The sequence below is a fragment of the Heterostelium album genome, assembly GCF_000004825.1.
Source record: "Heterostelium album PN500 unplaced genomic scaffold PPL_scaffold14, whole genome shotgun sequence".
In the NCBI taxonomy this organism is placed as follows: domain Eukaryota; phylum Evosea; class Eumycetozoa; order Acytosteliales; family Acytosteliaceae; genus Heterostelium; species Heterostelium album.
In genome coordinates, this window is record NW_008805076.1 from 966,535 (window position 1) to 984,111 (window position 17,577).

The window sequence follows — 17,577 nt, forward strand, 5'->3', positions numbered from 1 at the left end:
AACACACTTTCAAAAACTATTTTGTTTCGTAGATGTATCTGAATCAGAATCTATTGTTCAAATAAATGTGTTTGTAAAGGTATCCGCATGATTTTTTTTTTTTAAGAATCAAGATTCTTTTTTATTAATTATTTTAGTTTGTAGATGGAGCTGGAGTTGGAGTAGTTGTGGTTGTAGTTGGTGTTTGTGGTGATTCTTCATTCTTGACTGGCTTCATTGCTGGGAATAAGATAACCTCCTTGATATTGTAAACGTCACATAGAAGCATAACGAATCTGTCTACTCCCAGACCTAATTATTATAATTAAATTAAAAAGATTAGTATATTAAAAACACTTCCAACCTTTTTTTTTTTTTTTATATTTGTACTTACCCCATCCTCCAGTTGGTGGTAAACCGTATTCAAGTGAAGTAGTGAAAACATTATCAATGAGTTGTGCTTCATCATCTCCCATTGCCTTGGCCTTGGCTTGCTCTTCGAATCTATCGAGTTGAGTGAATGGATTGTTGAGTTCGGTGTAGGCGTTACAGGCTTCACGAGTGTTAATGAACAATTCGAATCTCTCAGTTAAACCTGGGATGGTTCTGTGATGCTTGGCCAATGGACTCATAATTTCTGGATGATTGATAATAAAGGTTGGGTTGATACATTGGACTTCCAAGAAGTGACCGACCAATTTGTCCAAAAGACGAGCAGTGGTTTGTGGAGCGCTGCACTCTACCTTGAATTCCTTGCACTTCTCGGCGAGGAAGAGACGACATTCGTCGGAGGAGTATGGAGTTGGGATCTTACCGATGTGTGATTCCAATTCGGAAATCATATCGATACGACGCCATGGAGCGGTGAAATCGATTTCGATTTCCTTTCCTTCTGGACCATCTGGATGATACTTGATCTTCTTGGATCCGTGAATATCCTCAACGATTCTAGCCAACATCTCTTCGGTGATGGTCATCAAATCGTTGTAGTCGGCGTATGCCATATAGAACTCGCAGGTTGTAAACTCTGGGTTGTGAGTGTGATCGATGTCTTCATTACGGAATTGCTTTCCAATCTCATAGACACGGTCCATACCACCGACGACAAGTTGCTTTAAGTAGAGCTCTGGAGCGATACGCATGAACAAATTCAAGTTCAAACAGTTGTGATGGGTGACGAATGGCTTGGCTGCGGCACCACCAGCAATCATGTTCATCATTGGTGTTTCGACTTCGACGAATCCCAAGTTATCGAGATAACGACGAACTCCTTGAATAACCTTGGAACGAATAACAAAGTTACGCTTTACATTGTTGTTGACGATCATATCGAGATAACGCTGACGGAATCTGGTCTCTTGATCGGTCAAACCTTGACCTGGCTTTGGCAACATATGAAGACATGGCGAGAGGAGTACAACCTCTGTTGTGAACAAAGAGAGTTGTCCGGTCTTTGCACGACCTGGTCTACCCTTGGCACCAACGATATCACCACGACGCAACAAATCGTTGATTTGGTCTACACTGTCACCCATGTTGCCTCTGTTGACAAACAATTGAGTCTTGACACCGTCTTGAACGATATCGTAGAATGCCAAATGCTTACCATTCAATCTCTTTGAGAGAACACGACCAGCAATGCTAATCTCTGGTTGAGCGTTCGAGTCGTCTTCAATGGTCAAGTGTGAATAGGTCTTTTCAAACTCTGCAATTGTAGTTGAAACGTGGAATTTATGTGGCCATGCATCAGTACCATTAGTCTTTGCATCATTCAACTGCTTGGTACGATTCTCCAAGTAAGCGGCTGGATTGAAATCCTCCTCTTCATTCTTACTATAATTATTTTATAAATATTATTATTTTTATATTAATATTGCAAATTTAATAAAATAATCGATTTTTGTTTTTTTTTTCCAAATCAAATTCCAAAAAACCCTTTAGATATTATCTGTTTGCAAATCATTTTTTTTATTCTTATTCGTTTGTGAGAATTTGTCGATATATCTGATAAATCTGAATTAAAAAGTGGTAATCAAACGTGATTTCGATATTATTTTTCGAAATGCTGTTAATTCCATTATTAAAACTAAATTTATGTCTATTTTATTATTATGATTGATTATGTTGTTATTATTATTATTATTAAAATGCTAAACTTAAGATATCTTTAATGATGATTTTAAATGGAGTCTGTGGAAGATTTGGTTATTCATAAATATACATACATTCCTGATGGCTTTGGTGGCATTTTACTACAAAAACAAAAGTATAATTATACAAAAGTATAAAGTAAGTATTTTTATAAATAAATAGAATAAAAAAATTGGTTTCGAACCTTCTGTTTATAATTTAGTTATGAACTCAATTTTTTTTTCGTTAAAAAAAAAAAAAAAAAGAAAAAAAGAAAAACTTAAAAAATTTTTTTCAACCGATGAAGATTGTTGTTGGTCGTGCACGACCCCAATTCATATGATACCACAACGTTACACATATAGAAATAATCAAGATATTATAATTCTAAAAAGAATAGAATAATTCTTGTGTATTTAACAATAATGATTAATTCAAACACACATACACACAATCTATTTTATTTTTTTAGAGATGAAAAATGAGAAAAATTATTAAATCTAATATGTAAAAATATTTTTATTTCTGTCGAAAATTTTTTTAATTTGTTGTAATATTCATAAAATTTTAATTTATCTATCTATCTATCTATCTATTCAACTTTACTTTCTTGATGTGAAATACCACTAAAGTATGAGAGTGTTGATTTAACAGGGTTGTTGGGGTGACCTGATACCGAGGTGTGAATTGGTGATTTGTAGTCTTTGTGTTGATGTCGACGTCTTGTGTATACCCAGAACACGTAGACAACCATCAGAACAATAGCGAGTGCAATAAACACGTAGAAGTAGTCATCTCCCGATTTAGTTGCGTCAAACTTTCTTGGGTAGCCAGGCTGCATTTTTCTGCCCAGCAGGATCTCGCCATCGTAAACATCCTCCAACTCTAGCATTCCCACCTCTGGATTCTCGGCGATCTGCTTTCGCATGCCCTCAATGAGATCGAGCTGCTCTCTCAATCTCTTGATGTGCAACTCACGTACGGTCACTTTACCGGGGTTGGGTGGTTTCTTCATGAGAGTTTGAATCTCTTGTTTCATGCCTCGAATACGCATGTTGATATCGGATTCGATGGCATTCAATATCTTCTCAAGTGGCAGCAACGGTTTTGGTGGAGTGGTCACCTCGTTTGGCATGATATCCATCTTGGATAGCTTCTCCAAGAGTCGTCCAAACAGTCCTGGTGTTGGTTTGATTGCATCTTCCAACTCCTTGACACGCACCATGTTGAAAAGATTCTCCTTGGCTGCCATTACACCGATCTCCTTGGTGTCCTTACTCTGTTTCTGAAGATCGTTGAGCTGTTGTTGTTTCTCATCGAGCTGCTTACGATAGTAGCTATTCAACTCTTCCTTCTGTGAACGTTGTTGTTCCTTTTGTGCTTCAAACTGTGAGTGTAGTCGCTTCATGTCATCTCTAGTCTTGGAGAGTAGATCGAGATTCACTTGGTGTTGAATCTTTAACTCTTCATGTGACTTGATGCTCATTCTCAGTTGTTCCAACATTCTGTCTCTCTCCATCTTTACATCTTCCATCGACATCTTTTGGAGCATAAGATCTTGCTGTAACATAGAGTAGGCAGACTTGATCTTCTTCAACTCCTCCATCTCCTTGATCTCTGATTGTTTATTGAGATTCAACCAGTCCAGTGCCTTGTCATCCATTTGAATATTGATCTTTTCTTGTTTTGGCTGACCATCAATCAATCTCCTTGAAACCAATTCATTGTTGATCTTATCATAGTTTTCATTGACTTTGATATATGGATTGGATTGATATTCATTATTATTATTATTATTATTACTAATTACTTCATTATTTTTGTTTAGGTTATTTAAAGACATTTCTTTTGCTTGCATTTGATTCTGTTGTTGTAGAATTTGTTGATATTGTTGTTGACGTAATAATTGTTGATTATTATCTTGTTGTTGAAGTTGTTGGATTGGTTTTTGTTGTTGTTGTTGTTGTTGAAGTTGTTGGATGAGTTGTTGTTGTTGTTGAATTTGTTGTTGCTGTTGTAAATTTGTTTGTTGATCATGAACCTCCTTCTCAACTTTCTTCTCTTTTAATTTCTCTTTTTCCAATTTCTTTCTCTCTAGAATTTGTTTTTGAATTTCCATCAGGTCTTTGGCCTTTTGCTTCTCAATCTCTGGGTTGTGCTCTTGTGCCTCGGGAGCTGCATTTGGATCGATATGAGTCTTAAAGAGGTCCTTAATGGCATCCTTACTGAGTGGACCTTGGTTGACTGATTTCTGGTTGAAAGCATTCTGGTTGAATGCTTGTGGTTGCTGCTGTTTAATATACTCCTTGGCCGGATCTACTTTCTTATTGGAATGTTGTTGATTCTTGACAGCCACATGGTGTTCAGTGGCAACTTCATTCTCATTGACTTTGCCGGCGAGTTGATCTTGGATTCTACGTTCTTTGGTCTCAGTTCCACTTTCGATGACCGGTATCATTTCAACTGGCTGATTGTTATTATTGATAATGTTTTCATATGGACCTTTGACGTGTGGAGAATTGAACTTGGGTGGTGCGTTGTCTGGAACGAAACTCTGTTGTTTCAAATTGAGATCTTTGGCCAGAGTTTGTTGCTTGACACGCACTTCAGTGTCTTGGAATTGCTGAGTGAATGACTTGGGTACTGAATCAACTTCATTTTGCTCTTTGACTTTAGATGGTTGGTATTTGAGTTTGGCGATCATCGTTGTCAATCTACCGGGTGGCAAGACAATCGACATATTATTGCCATCCAAAAATTGAACCAATGTCAAGTCCGAGGTGAATACATGATCGACATCGAATGCTGGGAATAACTTGGCCAACTCAATACTGACTGGTCGTGAATGTTCAGTGTTGAGGTATCTCAGGTAGTTTACGTCGTCTTCGAGTGGACCGAGAGAAATCATTTGGAGATTCGATGGAATGTGTATATTCGGTTGGAAGGAACCAGCGCATTCCGATGCAGCCGATTTAATTGATGCAGAGATCAATGGTGATTGGATAGTTCTTACCAGTTGGAATGGGAATTGTGGTGATGACATCTCCATACCTTGTTGGATGGTCAGCCAGAGTGGAATAGTAATTGGACCTTCGTTGGTTGCCATACGATGACTTCTAACCATGACATCGAGGATACCTTCATTGACACCGGCCACACCCAATGGAATTCTTGTCAACACACCCAGTTTCAATCCAGAGACAGAGTTGGATTCACCAATATAGGCAATTGCAGAGATTGGATAGAATTTCGTTTTATAACTCTGGAACTGTGAGATCTTTCTCTGGACAAGTGAAATTCCATTCTTGTCGGTGTAGTAGACAACTTTCTTGTTGAGATCGGACGATGTTGTTGGATTAATAGAGAATCTGACAATTGGATCATGTGTATAATCATTCTTCTCGACAGTGGTGGCGAAAAGTATGGTCTTGGAGACATCGGTGCACTCATGCTTCAGCGCATCCATACAGTTGATTAGTTGAATATTTTGTTTTCTAAATGGACTGAGTGTAGAGTTTTTGTAGGAAATGATTTCTTGTACGATTGGACCTTTGATTAGACGCATTAGAATGGTTGGTTGTTTAATGGGTTGAACCTCTCCCGGTGGAAGAATTGGCACCGCTGCATTGGAGCTCGAGTGAACGTAATACATGTTCTGACTCATCAGAGGCATCTCAATCTCCTTACCCTTGATGTAAAGACGTTCCATTGAGCCAGAGGTATGTCTCAAACGCAAACGATACATTGAGTTCTCAAGATTCAGCTCCTGTGAACCGATTCTTACTTGGTTGATAACGAACGGTTCGAAATCACTGGTTTCCATTGAGAGATAGCTAGTGGTGAGGATTGTAGAGGTGGCTGGAATGGTGGTGTCTGGTGACTCTGAGTATTGGAGTTTGTAGGTGGACATACCGAGTGGATTGACTTCAACGAAAAACAAGAGTTCATAGATGCTGGCTTCTGGAATAATAGAGGTATCGGTATCGGACCACACCGGATTGACTTGAGCGACAATCGGTGTATTTAAATGGTTGCGAACCATAACCTTTGGTGTATTGACAAAGAGTCGATAGACCTCTTCTCTCTTCACTTCCAAAGGATTATAGAATACCAATGACTGGTCAGAATTCTCTGATATTTCAATGGTTGGTTTTGGTGCACCATTGGAAACTTCACCTTCCAATTTAATTTCAATTGGTTTTTTACAAGAAATTCCAATATTTGTTAATCTCTGTAATAATAAAATAATAGGAATAATTATTCGTTAATTAGTTATTTTATGAAATATAAAATTAAAAATAAAAAGTTTACACTTACACTTAATGAGTTTGTCAAGTTTGATTGACAATTTCTCATATTATCCATTATAGTTTGATAATGTTCTTTTGTACCCATTCCAATTAATGATTGATCACGTTGGAAAAGATAAATACTTTGTTTACATTCATCAATTGTATTAAAATCTTTTACTTTATCAACAATATTCTTTAATTATTTTATTTTTTTAAAAGTAAAAGAATTAAAATTTGAAAATAAAAAAAAGAATAAGGATAAATAATATATTACTTACATTTTGTAACATTGAATGATAATGTTCAATAGATTTCATAATATTTGTAGTATTTTTTACTAATATCTAAATTATTTACAATAATTAAATTAGAAAATAAATATTAAATAAATAAAAAAGTAATAACATACTCTAATATCTGAAATTGATGAATAATGAGAGGTATAATATTCTTCTTCAATATTACCGTAGGAGAATAAATCACCACGGTAAATATTAAATTCTCTAGAGTCTGGGATGATTGGGGATCCTGGTGGAACTTGTTCATGGTTTTGCTCGGACAACTCGGCGTCACCAAATGTCTTGACTGGTGCTAATCCAATTGGGTATTGCGAGTGATGAACACCTCTAAAGTAATCGGCAAGTGTACTCCATCGGATCGATGTCTTTAGCGATGGATTAGAGTTGATTTCATCAAACATCGCTTCGTAGAAATTGATCATCTTTGAGGCATACTCCATGTCCTTGAAGAATTCGATATCACCAAAAGGAATCAGTAGTTGGTTGGTACGGAATCCCAAGGCTTTCGAACGGTGTTGGTCGAGTAGTTGATGTGCCATCTTTTTCAATTGTTGTTCGCTGACATCGCTGACCGACTTGTCGACAAAAGTAAACAGTTTGCACACCTCTGGATCGGGACCACACGACTGACCAATTCCAATCTCGTCATTCGGGGTGACATGAGTAAAGATACTGAAGGAGGTATTGGTGTGGCGACTGTGTGATTCTTTCCAAAGGAACTCCAAATGCTTATTGGAACTCATTTGATTCTTGATCTCACGAGAGATTCGGTTGACAACCATATTCTCAATACCCATCGAAGCAAGAACGTATGCAATTCCCTCGGAATGACCATAGCTATTGATATTGAAAGCATTCTTTGGTTTCACATGGAATGTCTTTGTAATGAATTTGACACCGTCCACCAATTGATCAATATACTCGTTGTAATCAATCAAACCTTCATCCATTATTGTCATACCACCATTTACAAATTCAATATGACCATCTTTAACCAATCTATTAATTATTTATTAAATGTTAGTAACATAATAAAAGGTTAGTTTTTTTTTTTTTTTTTTTTCTTTTTACATACTGTTTAACTTTACTGGAGATTGTGGTTTGCGAAGAAATTTTATTCCACCAAGACTTGAAATTGTAAACTTCAGGAATAATGATTTTTCTTTTTATATTCGAATGAATATCTTGTGATAATAATTGATATGCATTGTTTATTATTCTTTCATTATCCTGTTAAATATTTTATTTATATTAGAAATTTGTTTTTTATTTTATTTTATTTTATTAACTACTTACTATCTCATTTGATTTAAATAATGTAAAAGGCACTACATGAATATCTAAATGTTGACCTTCTGTCCAAGCCAATGACAAACGTGATAACAATAATAAGGTACCAATAAACAATATAAATTTAATAAAACTATTCATTGCCATTTATTAATGTTCTAATATATAAATGGATTAAGAAATAGTATTATTTGTTTATTTTATATAATTATATATATAATAATAAAGAAATATATATTGAAGAAAATATATTGACCAAAAGTTGTACTTTTTACATTAATTAAAATAACAATGATTTAATTTAATCATTGTTATTGTGTGTGTGTGTGTGATTGATTATATGACATTTTATGTGAGAATGCACAGTGCTTTGTCAGCTAAAGTAGTGTACCTTCTCTTTACTAAATAAAACATAAAAGTAATATTTATGTTGATAAGTGATTGTATTCTAACTTCAATTTAAATTAGATTTGTAACACAATAACACACACTAACACACATACATTAAATTGACTACTGCTATTATTTTTATTCATATTAACACACCTATTGTTCATATTATAAATTCAAAGTCCATGAAAGTTTATCATTTTAATAATTATAAAAATCACCTTTGTTTTTTGGAGGGAACCACAACCAAATGTGGTTTTTTTTAAATTAACAATGATTTTTCTTTTTATATTCGAATGATTAACTAAATTTACTAGTAGCAATTATTTTTATTTATTTAATGCAGGTTCAATAGAGAATCTCTTTTTCTTTGGTTTGATTTCTAATTGTTTAATGTTTGGATCGTATTCACCAATATATATTGGATCCCATGCACCAAAGAGTTGTGTTTTTTGTTGTTTACTTTGATCATTTATCCACTGATAGCTATTGTCATTATTTTTGTTGTTGTTCCATCTATCTTGATTATCTAATACAACTTTAAATAGATCTCTTATAGCATTTGGATGATGAACTTTTACTATATCGGTAATTAAATGTAGACCTGGATTAGTGTTGACCTCTATCAAAATAGGTTGAAGGTCTTCTGTCAACATGATATCGAATCCAAGCAACTCGAAACTATTCTTTCTATGTCCTTCCTGGGGCCACGACTTGATTGTCTTTATAACCAAATCCTTTATTCTAGAGTAAATTATATCGTTCCAAATATCTTTACCTTGATTATTTCTTTAAAGATATGAGTTAGTTAATAGTTTTTTTTTATAAAAATTAAAGAATAATAAACCTAATAATTATGTTCTTACTCTTTTAGATATGATTTAAATTGTGAAAGTGACCATTGATTGAATGGAATGGTTAACTCTTCGGTGAACTCCTTTTGGACTTGATGGTTGCTGAGATGTGCAAATTTGTCGTCGATATTTGCGGTGGAGTATTCGACACTGCAGAAACGTAGATAATTGTCTTTATTGAGGAATATGACCAATGGATTCAAACTCTTCACCAAAACAAACTGTCTAATATCAAACTTTTTCTTCATAATCAACAATGGTTTCTCCAAATATTTCTGTACAATGAATTCATTATTGAATGTCTCTGAATAATTTAATAGACTCTTTAGATCTTTAAATATTTTAATACCAACTCCTCTTGCCACTAAAAATATATAAATTATTGAAAAAAAAAAACAATTAATATTATAGTTAATACTTTTACTTTTAAATATTAATCATTATTGTTTTTCTAATTAATTATACATACTTGTTGATGGCTTTACAATCCAAATATTTTCATTTCCATCGATTGACGGTTGTTCAGGATAAACTAGAGTATCGACATTGGTTGTAATTCCAAATTGTTCGAGTGTATCGATATCGTTGAGTTGGTGGTGGTTGATGGGATTGGTGTCGTGAGGTTGCTGTGATTGTCTATTGAAATCGATGATAAAACTATTCTTTTCGTTTGGGTTCGATAGAACGTATGACCTTGGGAAGAATGATTCAATATGCAAGTCAGGTTGTTCTTTTCTCAGTCTATTTAGATTTCTAGTCAATCCACTTTTCGTTCCTATTTCATCGTAGGTTGGGAAATGATTTACAATTTGATAGTCATTTACAACATACATTGTTTCCCATGACCATCCCCATTTAAAATTAAAATTACTAGTATTAAATAAATAAATAAATAAATAAATAAAAAAGTTAAAACAAATATACTTTTTTAGAAGTCTTATAAAAACTGATACATACTTTGATCTCTTAGACTCTATTAGACCACGTTTCTCTAGTTCGGCAATGACCAATGTCTGATTAGACTGTAATCTATCTACTTTATAGTATCTCCTCATCGAATTCTTTTGTAGATCCTCTTTCAGGTGATCATATTTATGCTCTTTTGAAAATGTTTGTGTGGTGTCATGTGCTTTTTCGAGCATTGGGGTAACATTGTCTTTATTATTATCATTGTCAATGTTTACTACTATAGTATCTTCTCCAACAACAATATGTAAAATTACAAAAATAAGCAGTAGATATAAAGTATTATTTGATATTAACTTTTTATACATTATTTATTTTATTATAATCAATATTCCTTAAATCTATAATAATTGAATTGTGTATAATACTATCATAAATAAGAAAATATAATATAATGTTGTTGATGTCTTTTTTTTTTTTATTGATTGTTACATTGAACTTTTTTAATCTTAAAGATATTTATTTAATAAGATTTTACTTTAAATTTGAAATTTATCCGAGCTAACATGGGGTCAGGTACACGATAATAGCGATCTAGCATGTATTTAAGTAACTCCATGTTGTTTTGCTCGATGATCATTTTGATTGTTGATGTTGAAATTGCGGTATTATCGTATAAAAACTTATCAATATAGAGTTTAACCATGTTGAGACCATGTTTACATGCATAATTGATTGCTATCTTTGATTGATTACAATTTCTAAAGCTACAAGCTAATAGATAATCTATCAACTTTATATTACCTGTTTTAAATGAATAGGTGATAATATCACCGATAGTACTTTCATTGAAGAATCGGTGGTTGTCGAGTATCAGTTGTATAATCTCCATGGCTGACTCTGATTCATCTCTTAATTAACAACAATCAACAATTTCTGTGATAAAAAAAAAAAAAAAAAAGAGGGTTTTTGTTTTTTTTTTTTTTCTTTTTATATCAGATTAGTGATGATCAATTTATGTCAATCATATTCATTATAGTTAAAATTATCAATTAATATGTTGTAAATCTAGTCATTCGATCGTTTGAAATAAGAATAGAGCAAAAAAAAAAAAAAAAAGAAATATATAGTTTATTTAAAATTAGACTAAGTCGATTATTAGGTAGTTATGTCAAGCAAGGATAAAGAAAAAGAAAAAGATAAAGATAAAGATGCAAGTCAGAGCAATGGTCACCATCTAAAGGAGAAAGAGATAGATCTAGCGGTGTTGGAGTATCTCAAGAAGCGAGGTTACTCCAACTCTGAGAATATATTTAAACAGGAATCGAATGTCGTAGATATCAGACGTGGTGAGACTGCATCGATTGAACTCGACCAATCGAATATCGCTCAGTACCTGTTGTTCTATAATCAACAGGAGTATCTGAACCCACAGAAGTATCTAGAGTCCTACGAGAAACTGAGGAATTGGATACATCTGTCACTCGATATCTACAAACAAGAGTTCCTCTCTATTCTCTACCCTATATTCGTACATTGCTACATAGATCTAATATCAAAAGGTTATCCTAATGAAGGTAGAGTATCTATATCTATATTTTTTAATATCTAAATTAGATCAATGTTTGTAAAAGTTACTAACTTTTATTGTTTGTTTCGTTATTATTCATAGCATTTGAATTAATGGAGAAACTAGGACCTGAACATGAAGATTTCTACGACGATGACTTAAAGCTATTGAGAGGTATTAGAAACTCTGATCATCTAAAAAGAAAATGAAGTATGTTACAAAACATCTATCTAGTAATGTATCATTTATTGTTGTTTATTAATACTGATATCTTAATTATATTATAAATAGTTGGCTAGCACATTTAGAAATAACAGATGGAATTTAAAGATGTGTGCGTATTCATTCGAGCTGTTAATGTCGTTCTTACATGAATCAAAGTTTATTTTGATTATCAGTATTATAAATCAATATTTCAATATTAAAGGTAATTAATACTTTTGAAAAGGATTTCGTCGTCGTTGTAATTAATTATTAACATTCACGTGTTATTTTTATAATTAGTTACAAATACAAGACCAGGTTTAATAGATGATGAATCATTGTCAGGTCAATCTGAAATCGATACGAGTGGAGTAAACTCTACACCTATAATGACTGGTCTATTCAAGACAGAGGAAGATGAAGACTCTGTTGAGGATGAAAAAAAGAAGTTAAAGAAAAAGAAAACAAGAGAAGATGCCGAGAGAATGAGTAGATCGAAATCAAATGTACCTTTACCTAAATTGTAACTATAAATATATCATATTAAACAGTGTTATTATTATTATTATTATTTTATTAACATCTTTATCTTTATCATTATTTTAGTAGTGACGCCTTTGAAACAGAGTTAAATAATGATATATCAAGATGTGTAACATTATCATCATCTTCATTACCATCCATTTGTTGTTATACTTTCTTTAATACATATCAAGGGTAGATAGATATCAATAATATAAAGAATATTAATATTAATATTATATTAACAACACTCTATTATTTTCATTATATATATATATTTATAGATTAAATAGTGTAGAAATATCAAAGGATGCAAGTATTGTTGTTGGTGGATTCGATGATTCATCTATTAGAATGTGGAATCTAAAGGAAATAGCAGAAAGAAATTCAAATAGTGGAAGCGGTACAAAAGATAATGTTGGTGGTGGTGGTGGTGTTGAATCAACCTCTGCTTCGACTGGTACGAATGCATCTTTGTCATTGTCGGCATCGACAACCTCCACTGCATCTAGCATGCCAACAGGAAAGTCAACATTTACACAGCAGAAAATGGATTCTGAATTCCGTACATTCATTGGACATTGTGGACCTGTCTATGGCTGTTCGATCAGTCCTGACAATCAGTTTATCATGTCGTGCTCCGAAGATAATACCGCTCGGCTCTGGAGTCTCGAGACAATGTCGAACCTCGTTTGCTACAAAGGTCACAACTACCCGATCTGGGATGTAAACTTCAGTCCATACGGATACTACTTTGCCACTGCATCTCACGATAAAACAGCACGTCTCTGGTGTACCAACTATATCTCACCAATGAGAATATTCGCCGGTCATCTTTCAGATGTCAATGTATTTATTAATGAATAATAATATCACCAAACTATTTATTTAATGTTTGTACTAATATATATGTTTTATGTTATGTAGTGTGTGAAATTCCATCCAAATATAAATTATGTAGCAACAGGATCAAGTGATAAGTCAGCAAGATTGTGGGAGTGTCACACTGGAAAGTGTGTGAGAATATTCATGGGACATCGTGCACCCATTTACAGTGTATCGATATCGCCAGATGGCAAGTATTTAGCGACTGCCGGTGAAGACACCAGCATCATTCTCTGGGATCTTGGAAGTGGAAAAAAGATTAAAAAGATGGACGGACACAACAAAACTATTTATTCATTGGATTTCAGTATGGATGGATCCATTCTTGCTTCGGCATCGGCCGACTGCACCGTTAGACTTTGGGATGTAAATGCTGCCAGCTCCACCTCTACCAATACCAACATTGAAGATACCGTAAGCAAAACACCAAGTAAAAAAGCAAGACTAAAACAAAAACGGTAAGAGATTTTAAATAACATTTATTATTATTTTTTAAATTAAACAATTGTCAATACACAATATTAACATATATGTTTTATTTCTTTTGTTCAAAAAAAAGCATTTCACCTGAATTACTAGAGACTTATCCAACAAAACAAACACCAGTATTCAATGTTACATTTTCAAGAAGAAATCTTTTATTATCATCGGGACCATATCAAATTGAAAAATCACTCTTTTAAAAAATAAAATAAAATAAAAGTAAATGATAGAATATATATATAGCTTCTTTATTACAAATTGATCAAATGTGATCATTTACAGGTTTCTAGTTTCCTTTTTTTTGATTCCATTAAAAGTTGACTATTATTAAAAAAGCTGTTATTATTATAATTAAAAAGATAATGATGATGATCATTATCGGTTATAGTGTTGTTATTTGTATAATGTTGAATAGTATGTTTGTTAAGGTTATTAAGATTATGAATATATATTTGTTGTTGTTGTTGGTGTTGATATATATGATTATTATTACTACTACTACTACTACTACTACTAATATTATTGTTATTCATATTTATATTATTTTTATTGTGATAGTATTGTGATTGTAATATAGGTGATTGTCGTGGTGATTGTTGTAATGGAGATAGCTGAATTGATTGATATTGAGGTAGTACTTGAGCTTGAACTTGTACTGGTTGGTTATTTGTTTGTTGTTGTTTTATAGATTGTTGATTTTGTAGAAAGTTGATTGGTACTTCATTATCCAAGAGGATGTTGACGTCGGGTGGAATAGAAATGTTGATAAATTCGACCAACAATCTCGATTGGAAGTAGTTACCTCTGATGTCTAGTTGCTTCAGTGTCTTGTTGGTGCTGAAACAATGGATCAGCGAGAGTGCACTATCCATCGACAGGTAGTTATTATCGAGCGATAGATGTGTCAACGACTGGTTGCGCTTCAGTGCGTTGGTGATGGCGAGCGTTCCGTTCTGTGCAATCATATTGTTCGATAGATAGATCTCGGCGATACGCGGGCTCTCTTCGATCAAGACGCTGATTGCTTTGCCGCCTTCGTCTTGCAGCTGGTTTCTACGCAAGCTGAGCGACTTGAGTGAAGACGACGACTTGATGGCATGTACGATGATAGAGCAGTCAGAGTCACGTAGATTACAATGATCGATGACCAATGTCTTTAGGTACACAGAGTTTAGCAGATAGTTTACAAAGCCAATCGATCTAAAGTTGACACACGACACAATCTCCAAGCAGGTGATCGACACTATCTCGTTTTCGTCGGCAATTAAATTGATTCTATCTTCTATACTCGAGGAATGTGGTGATATTACGGGTGATCTTGATTGTGATAACAATGTAACCGGTGCGTAGTCACTAACTGGTTCTATTAATAACATCTGTTGTTGTTGTTGTTGCTGTTGTTGTGGATGATGATTGTTGTTTAAAGATGTTGTTGTTTGTGAAAGTGATAATGGTGGTATTGATGATGATGATGGTGTTACTTTGTTGTAGGTTGACCTTACGAAATGAAAGAAAGAAAGGTGAACACTCTTGACTGAGGGGAATTGCTTTAATACCTTTACGAGAAGATCAGTGTCAAACTCTCGAATGAAAGCATTATTCTTTGAGGCATTGTATTTGCGTAGTTGATAGAGTACATAGGGATTCAGCTCGAGTATATACAGATTCTTCAGTACGATCTCTCTCCACTTCTTACAGACACTAGCAATGTTGATCGTATTAATCAGTATGCTGTAGTGTTGTTGCTGTTGCTGCATCTCACGGTAGTTGAACGGACGTTCGTGGTCATGTCTGCTCGAAGGTCTAGTCAACGCTCTTAGATTTAATGCGAGCCTAATGATATACTCTAATATATAACTTGGTAATCTTATCATTCTATTACAAAAAAAATAAACAAATAAAAAAAAAACTATTTCTGTCTAACTAACAATCTCTTTTTCATAATTTTTAATATAATAAAATACAATTAATAATGTGAAAAAAACAGCAACTATTTTAGTAAAAGAAAATCAAAACTTAATTTTTTTTTTTTTTTCTTTATTTTTGTTTTTTTTTTTTGTCTTTGCTCACGTATTTTCAACTGTGGTAGAATTTTTAAAAAACAAATAAATTACATGTATTGTGAGCTCAAATTTATTTTGTTATGTATATCTTCTACTTATAATATTTGTTATTTATTTTAGATATTATATCATTTTAGAAAATGTTGTTGTTTTTTTATCGACAAATATCTTAGCAAAAATGTGTTCGGATATCGCAAACACCGATGATAACATTGATCAAAAAAAAAAAGTGAATTTTTCGTAGATTAATGGGCAATGAAGTGTGACCTCGCATTTTCTATAATAGGTTGCCTCAAAATCAACAAACACTGGTAATACACAGTTTTTTATTAATTTGATTTATTAATTTGATAGACCCTACTATTGGGCAAAATAGATTCAAACTTTTTTAATTCTTTATGTACCAAATTTGATATTATTTAATATTAGATTCGTTTTTTGCAAATAAATGAAAAATATTTTGGGGCAAACCTATTTTGAAAACTATAAATATGACACAGTGGAACCAATTTCTAATTCAAATCACAAACAAAACAAATATTCAATTCAACAATTATCTTTTAATATATAAATTTAACAACAAATGGATACTCCATCAGTAAAATTAAATATTCCCCAAATCACTTCACATGTTGAAGATGCTTCCACTCCAAAGGCAAACAAGAAGGTCTTTAAATTCATCCAGGTACCTGATTACACTGGAGCTGGAATTATTCATGTCAAGGTTAAGAACTATAACACAACCAACGTTTCCATCATGCTTTACTGTTTGGAAGACAATCATGATACCAACATGACATTGACCTACACAACCACCATTCCATGCACCACCGCTCGTCATTACAGATACACACCAACTCAAATGACCTGTGCCGCCTACTATGCTATTTTGGTTCACAATCAACAGAGTTATCCAGCAACTTTGCCAGCTTCCAACATCATGTCATTCCCAGGATATATGGTATTTGCTGCATGTAAGTATAATAATTATAAAATATTACAACATTGTAAAATATTAATAAATATTTTAAATTGAACTTTAAAAATACCAGCTGGACCATACACTCCACCAGACGTTGTAACTTCGGTTAATACTGGAGTAAAGTCTTGGGTTACTTCACAACAAGATTCATCACTCAAGAGATTGACAACTGGTGATGATCCACAACTTCCATCACTCACCCAAACTATTTCTGAATTAAAGACTTCTGGTGTACCAGCAAATTTCTTTACTACCGATGTTACCAATAATCTACAAATCTTGTTGAATCAATACAATGATTCTTTCACTCAGTTAAAGGCAGCAGTGAAGGCAAACGGACCACACGCAACAATTGCAACAAAGCATGATCAATCTGTTTCCTGGGGATGCTGGTGGTGTCAAGTAGGATTCGGTATCATCATTACACTCCTAACTTGTGCAATCACAGTAGCTCTATTGGCATTGATTCCCACTGGATTTGGAGCTGCTGCCGCTGGTGGTATTGCAGCCTATCTTGTTGTTTGGTTCGATCTCGCTGCCGCTACTGCATCTACCGTTGCCACTGGCCTTATTAGCACTGTTGTTACTGTTGGGTCTGTTTCAATCGGTACCATTCTGCTCAATTTACCAAACCTTATCTGTGAAGCCATCGGAACTTGCAAATAATTATAAAAAGAAAACATTTTCAATTATAATTAAATAAAAAAACACAATATTAATTCTCACAA

At 33.5% G+C, this 17,577-nt stretch overlaps 7 protein-coding genes across 7 annotated transcripts; 2 read left to right on the top strand and 5 right to left on the bottom strand.

Moving 5' to 3' along the window:
- Nucleotides 1–133: 133 nt before the first annotated feature.
- lysS (lysine--tRNA ligase) lies at nucleotides 134–2,227 on the bottom strand (the record flags this gene model as incomplete). The annotated part of the gene is made up of 3 exons (XM_020581475.1): nucleotides 134–291; nucleotides 374–1,812; nucleotides 2,205–2,227. 3 exons carry the CDS (start codon nucleotides 2,225–2,227, stop codon nucleotides 134–136), a joined length of 1,620 nt encoding a protein of 539 aa, XP_020428262.1.
- A 474-nt stretch (nucleotides 2,228–2,701) lies between these two features.
- On the bottom strand, nucleotides 2,702–8,137 carry PPL_10709 (uncharacterized protein; the record flags this gene model as incomplete). The annotated part of the gene is made up of 6 exons (XM_020581476.1): nucleotides 2,702–6,340; nucleotides 6,427–6,594; nucleotides 6,680–6,745; nucleotides 6,811–7,699; nucleotides 7,776–7,930; nucleotides 7,997–8,137. 6 exons carry the CDS (start codon nucleotides 8,135–8,137, stop codon nucleotides 2,702–2,704), a joined length of 5,058 nt encoding a protein of 1,685 aa, XP_020428263.1.
- A 572-nt stretch (nucleotides 8,138–8,709) lies between these two features.
- Nucleotides 8,710–10,508, bottom strand: PPL_10710 (uncharacterized protein; the record flags this gene model as incomplete). Its single annotated transcript, XM_020581477.1, has 4 exons — nucleotides 8,710–9,169; nucleotides 9,247–9,598; nucleotides 9,704–10,104; nucleotides 10,192–10,508. The coding sequence occupies 4 exons, from the start codon at nucleotides 10,506–10,508 to the stop codon at nucleotides 8,710–8,712; spliced, it is 1,530 nt and encodes a 509-aa protein (XP_020428264.1).
- Nucleotides 10,509–10,663: 155 nt separating this feature from the next.
- On the bottom strand, nucleotides 10,664–11,032 carry PPL_10711 (uncharacterized protein; the record flags this gene model as incomplete). Its single annotated transcript, XM_020581478.1, has 1 exon — nucleotides 10,664–11,032. The coding sequence occupies one exon, from the start codon at nucleotides 11,030–11,032 to the stop codon at nucleotides 10,664–10,666; it is 369 nt and encodes a 122-aa protein (XP_020428265.1).
- Nucleotides 11,033–11,308: 276 nt separating this feature from the next.
- Nucleotides 11,309–14,004, top strand: taf5 (transcription initiation factor TFIID subunit; the record flags this gene model as incomplete). Its single annotated transcript, XM_020581479.1, has 7 exons — nucleotides 11,309–11,717; nucleotides 11,813–11,884; nucleotides 12,215–12,437; nucleotides 12,521–12,631; nucleotides 12,721–13,285; nucleotides 13,364–13,779; nucleotides 13,881–14,004. The coding sequence occupies 7 exons, from the start codon at nucleotides 11,309–11,311 to the stop codon at nucleotides 14,002–14,004; spliced, it is 1,920 nt and encodes a 639-aa protein (XP_020428266.1).
- Nucleotides 14,005–14,076: 72 nt separating this feature from the next.
- PPL_10713 (uncharacterized protein) lies at nucleotides 14,077–15,746 on the bottom strand (the record flags this gene model as incomplete). Its single annotated transcript, XM_020581480.1, has 2 exons — nucleotides 14,077–15,679; nucleotides 15,733–15,746. 2 exons carry the CDS (start codon nucleotides 15,744–15,746, stop codon nucleotides 14,077–14,079), a joined length of 1,617 nt encoding a protein of 538 aa, XP_020428267.1.
- A 704-nt stretch (nucleotides 15,747–16,450) lies between these two features.
- On the top strand, nucleotides 16,451–17,515 carry PPL_10714 (uncharacterized protein; the record flags this gene model as incomplete). Its single annotated transcript, XM_020581481.1, has 2 exons — nucleotides 16,451–16,841; nucleotides 16,920–17,515. The coding sequence occupies 2 exons, from the start codon at nucleotides 16,451–16,453 to the stop codon at nucleotides 17,513–17,515; spliced, it is 987 nt and encodes a 328-aa protein (XP_020428268.1).
- Nucleotides 17,516–17,577: the final 62 nt, after the last annotated feature.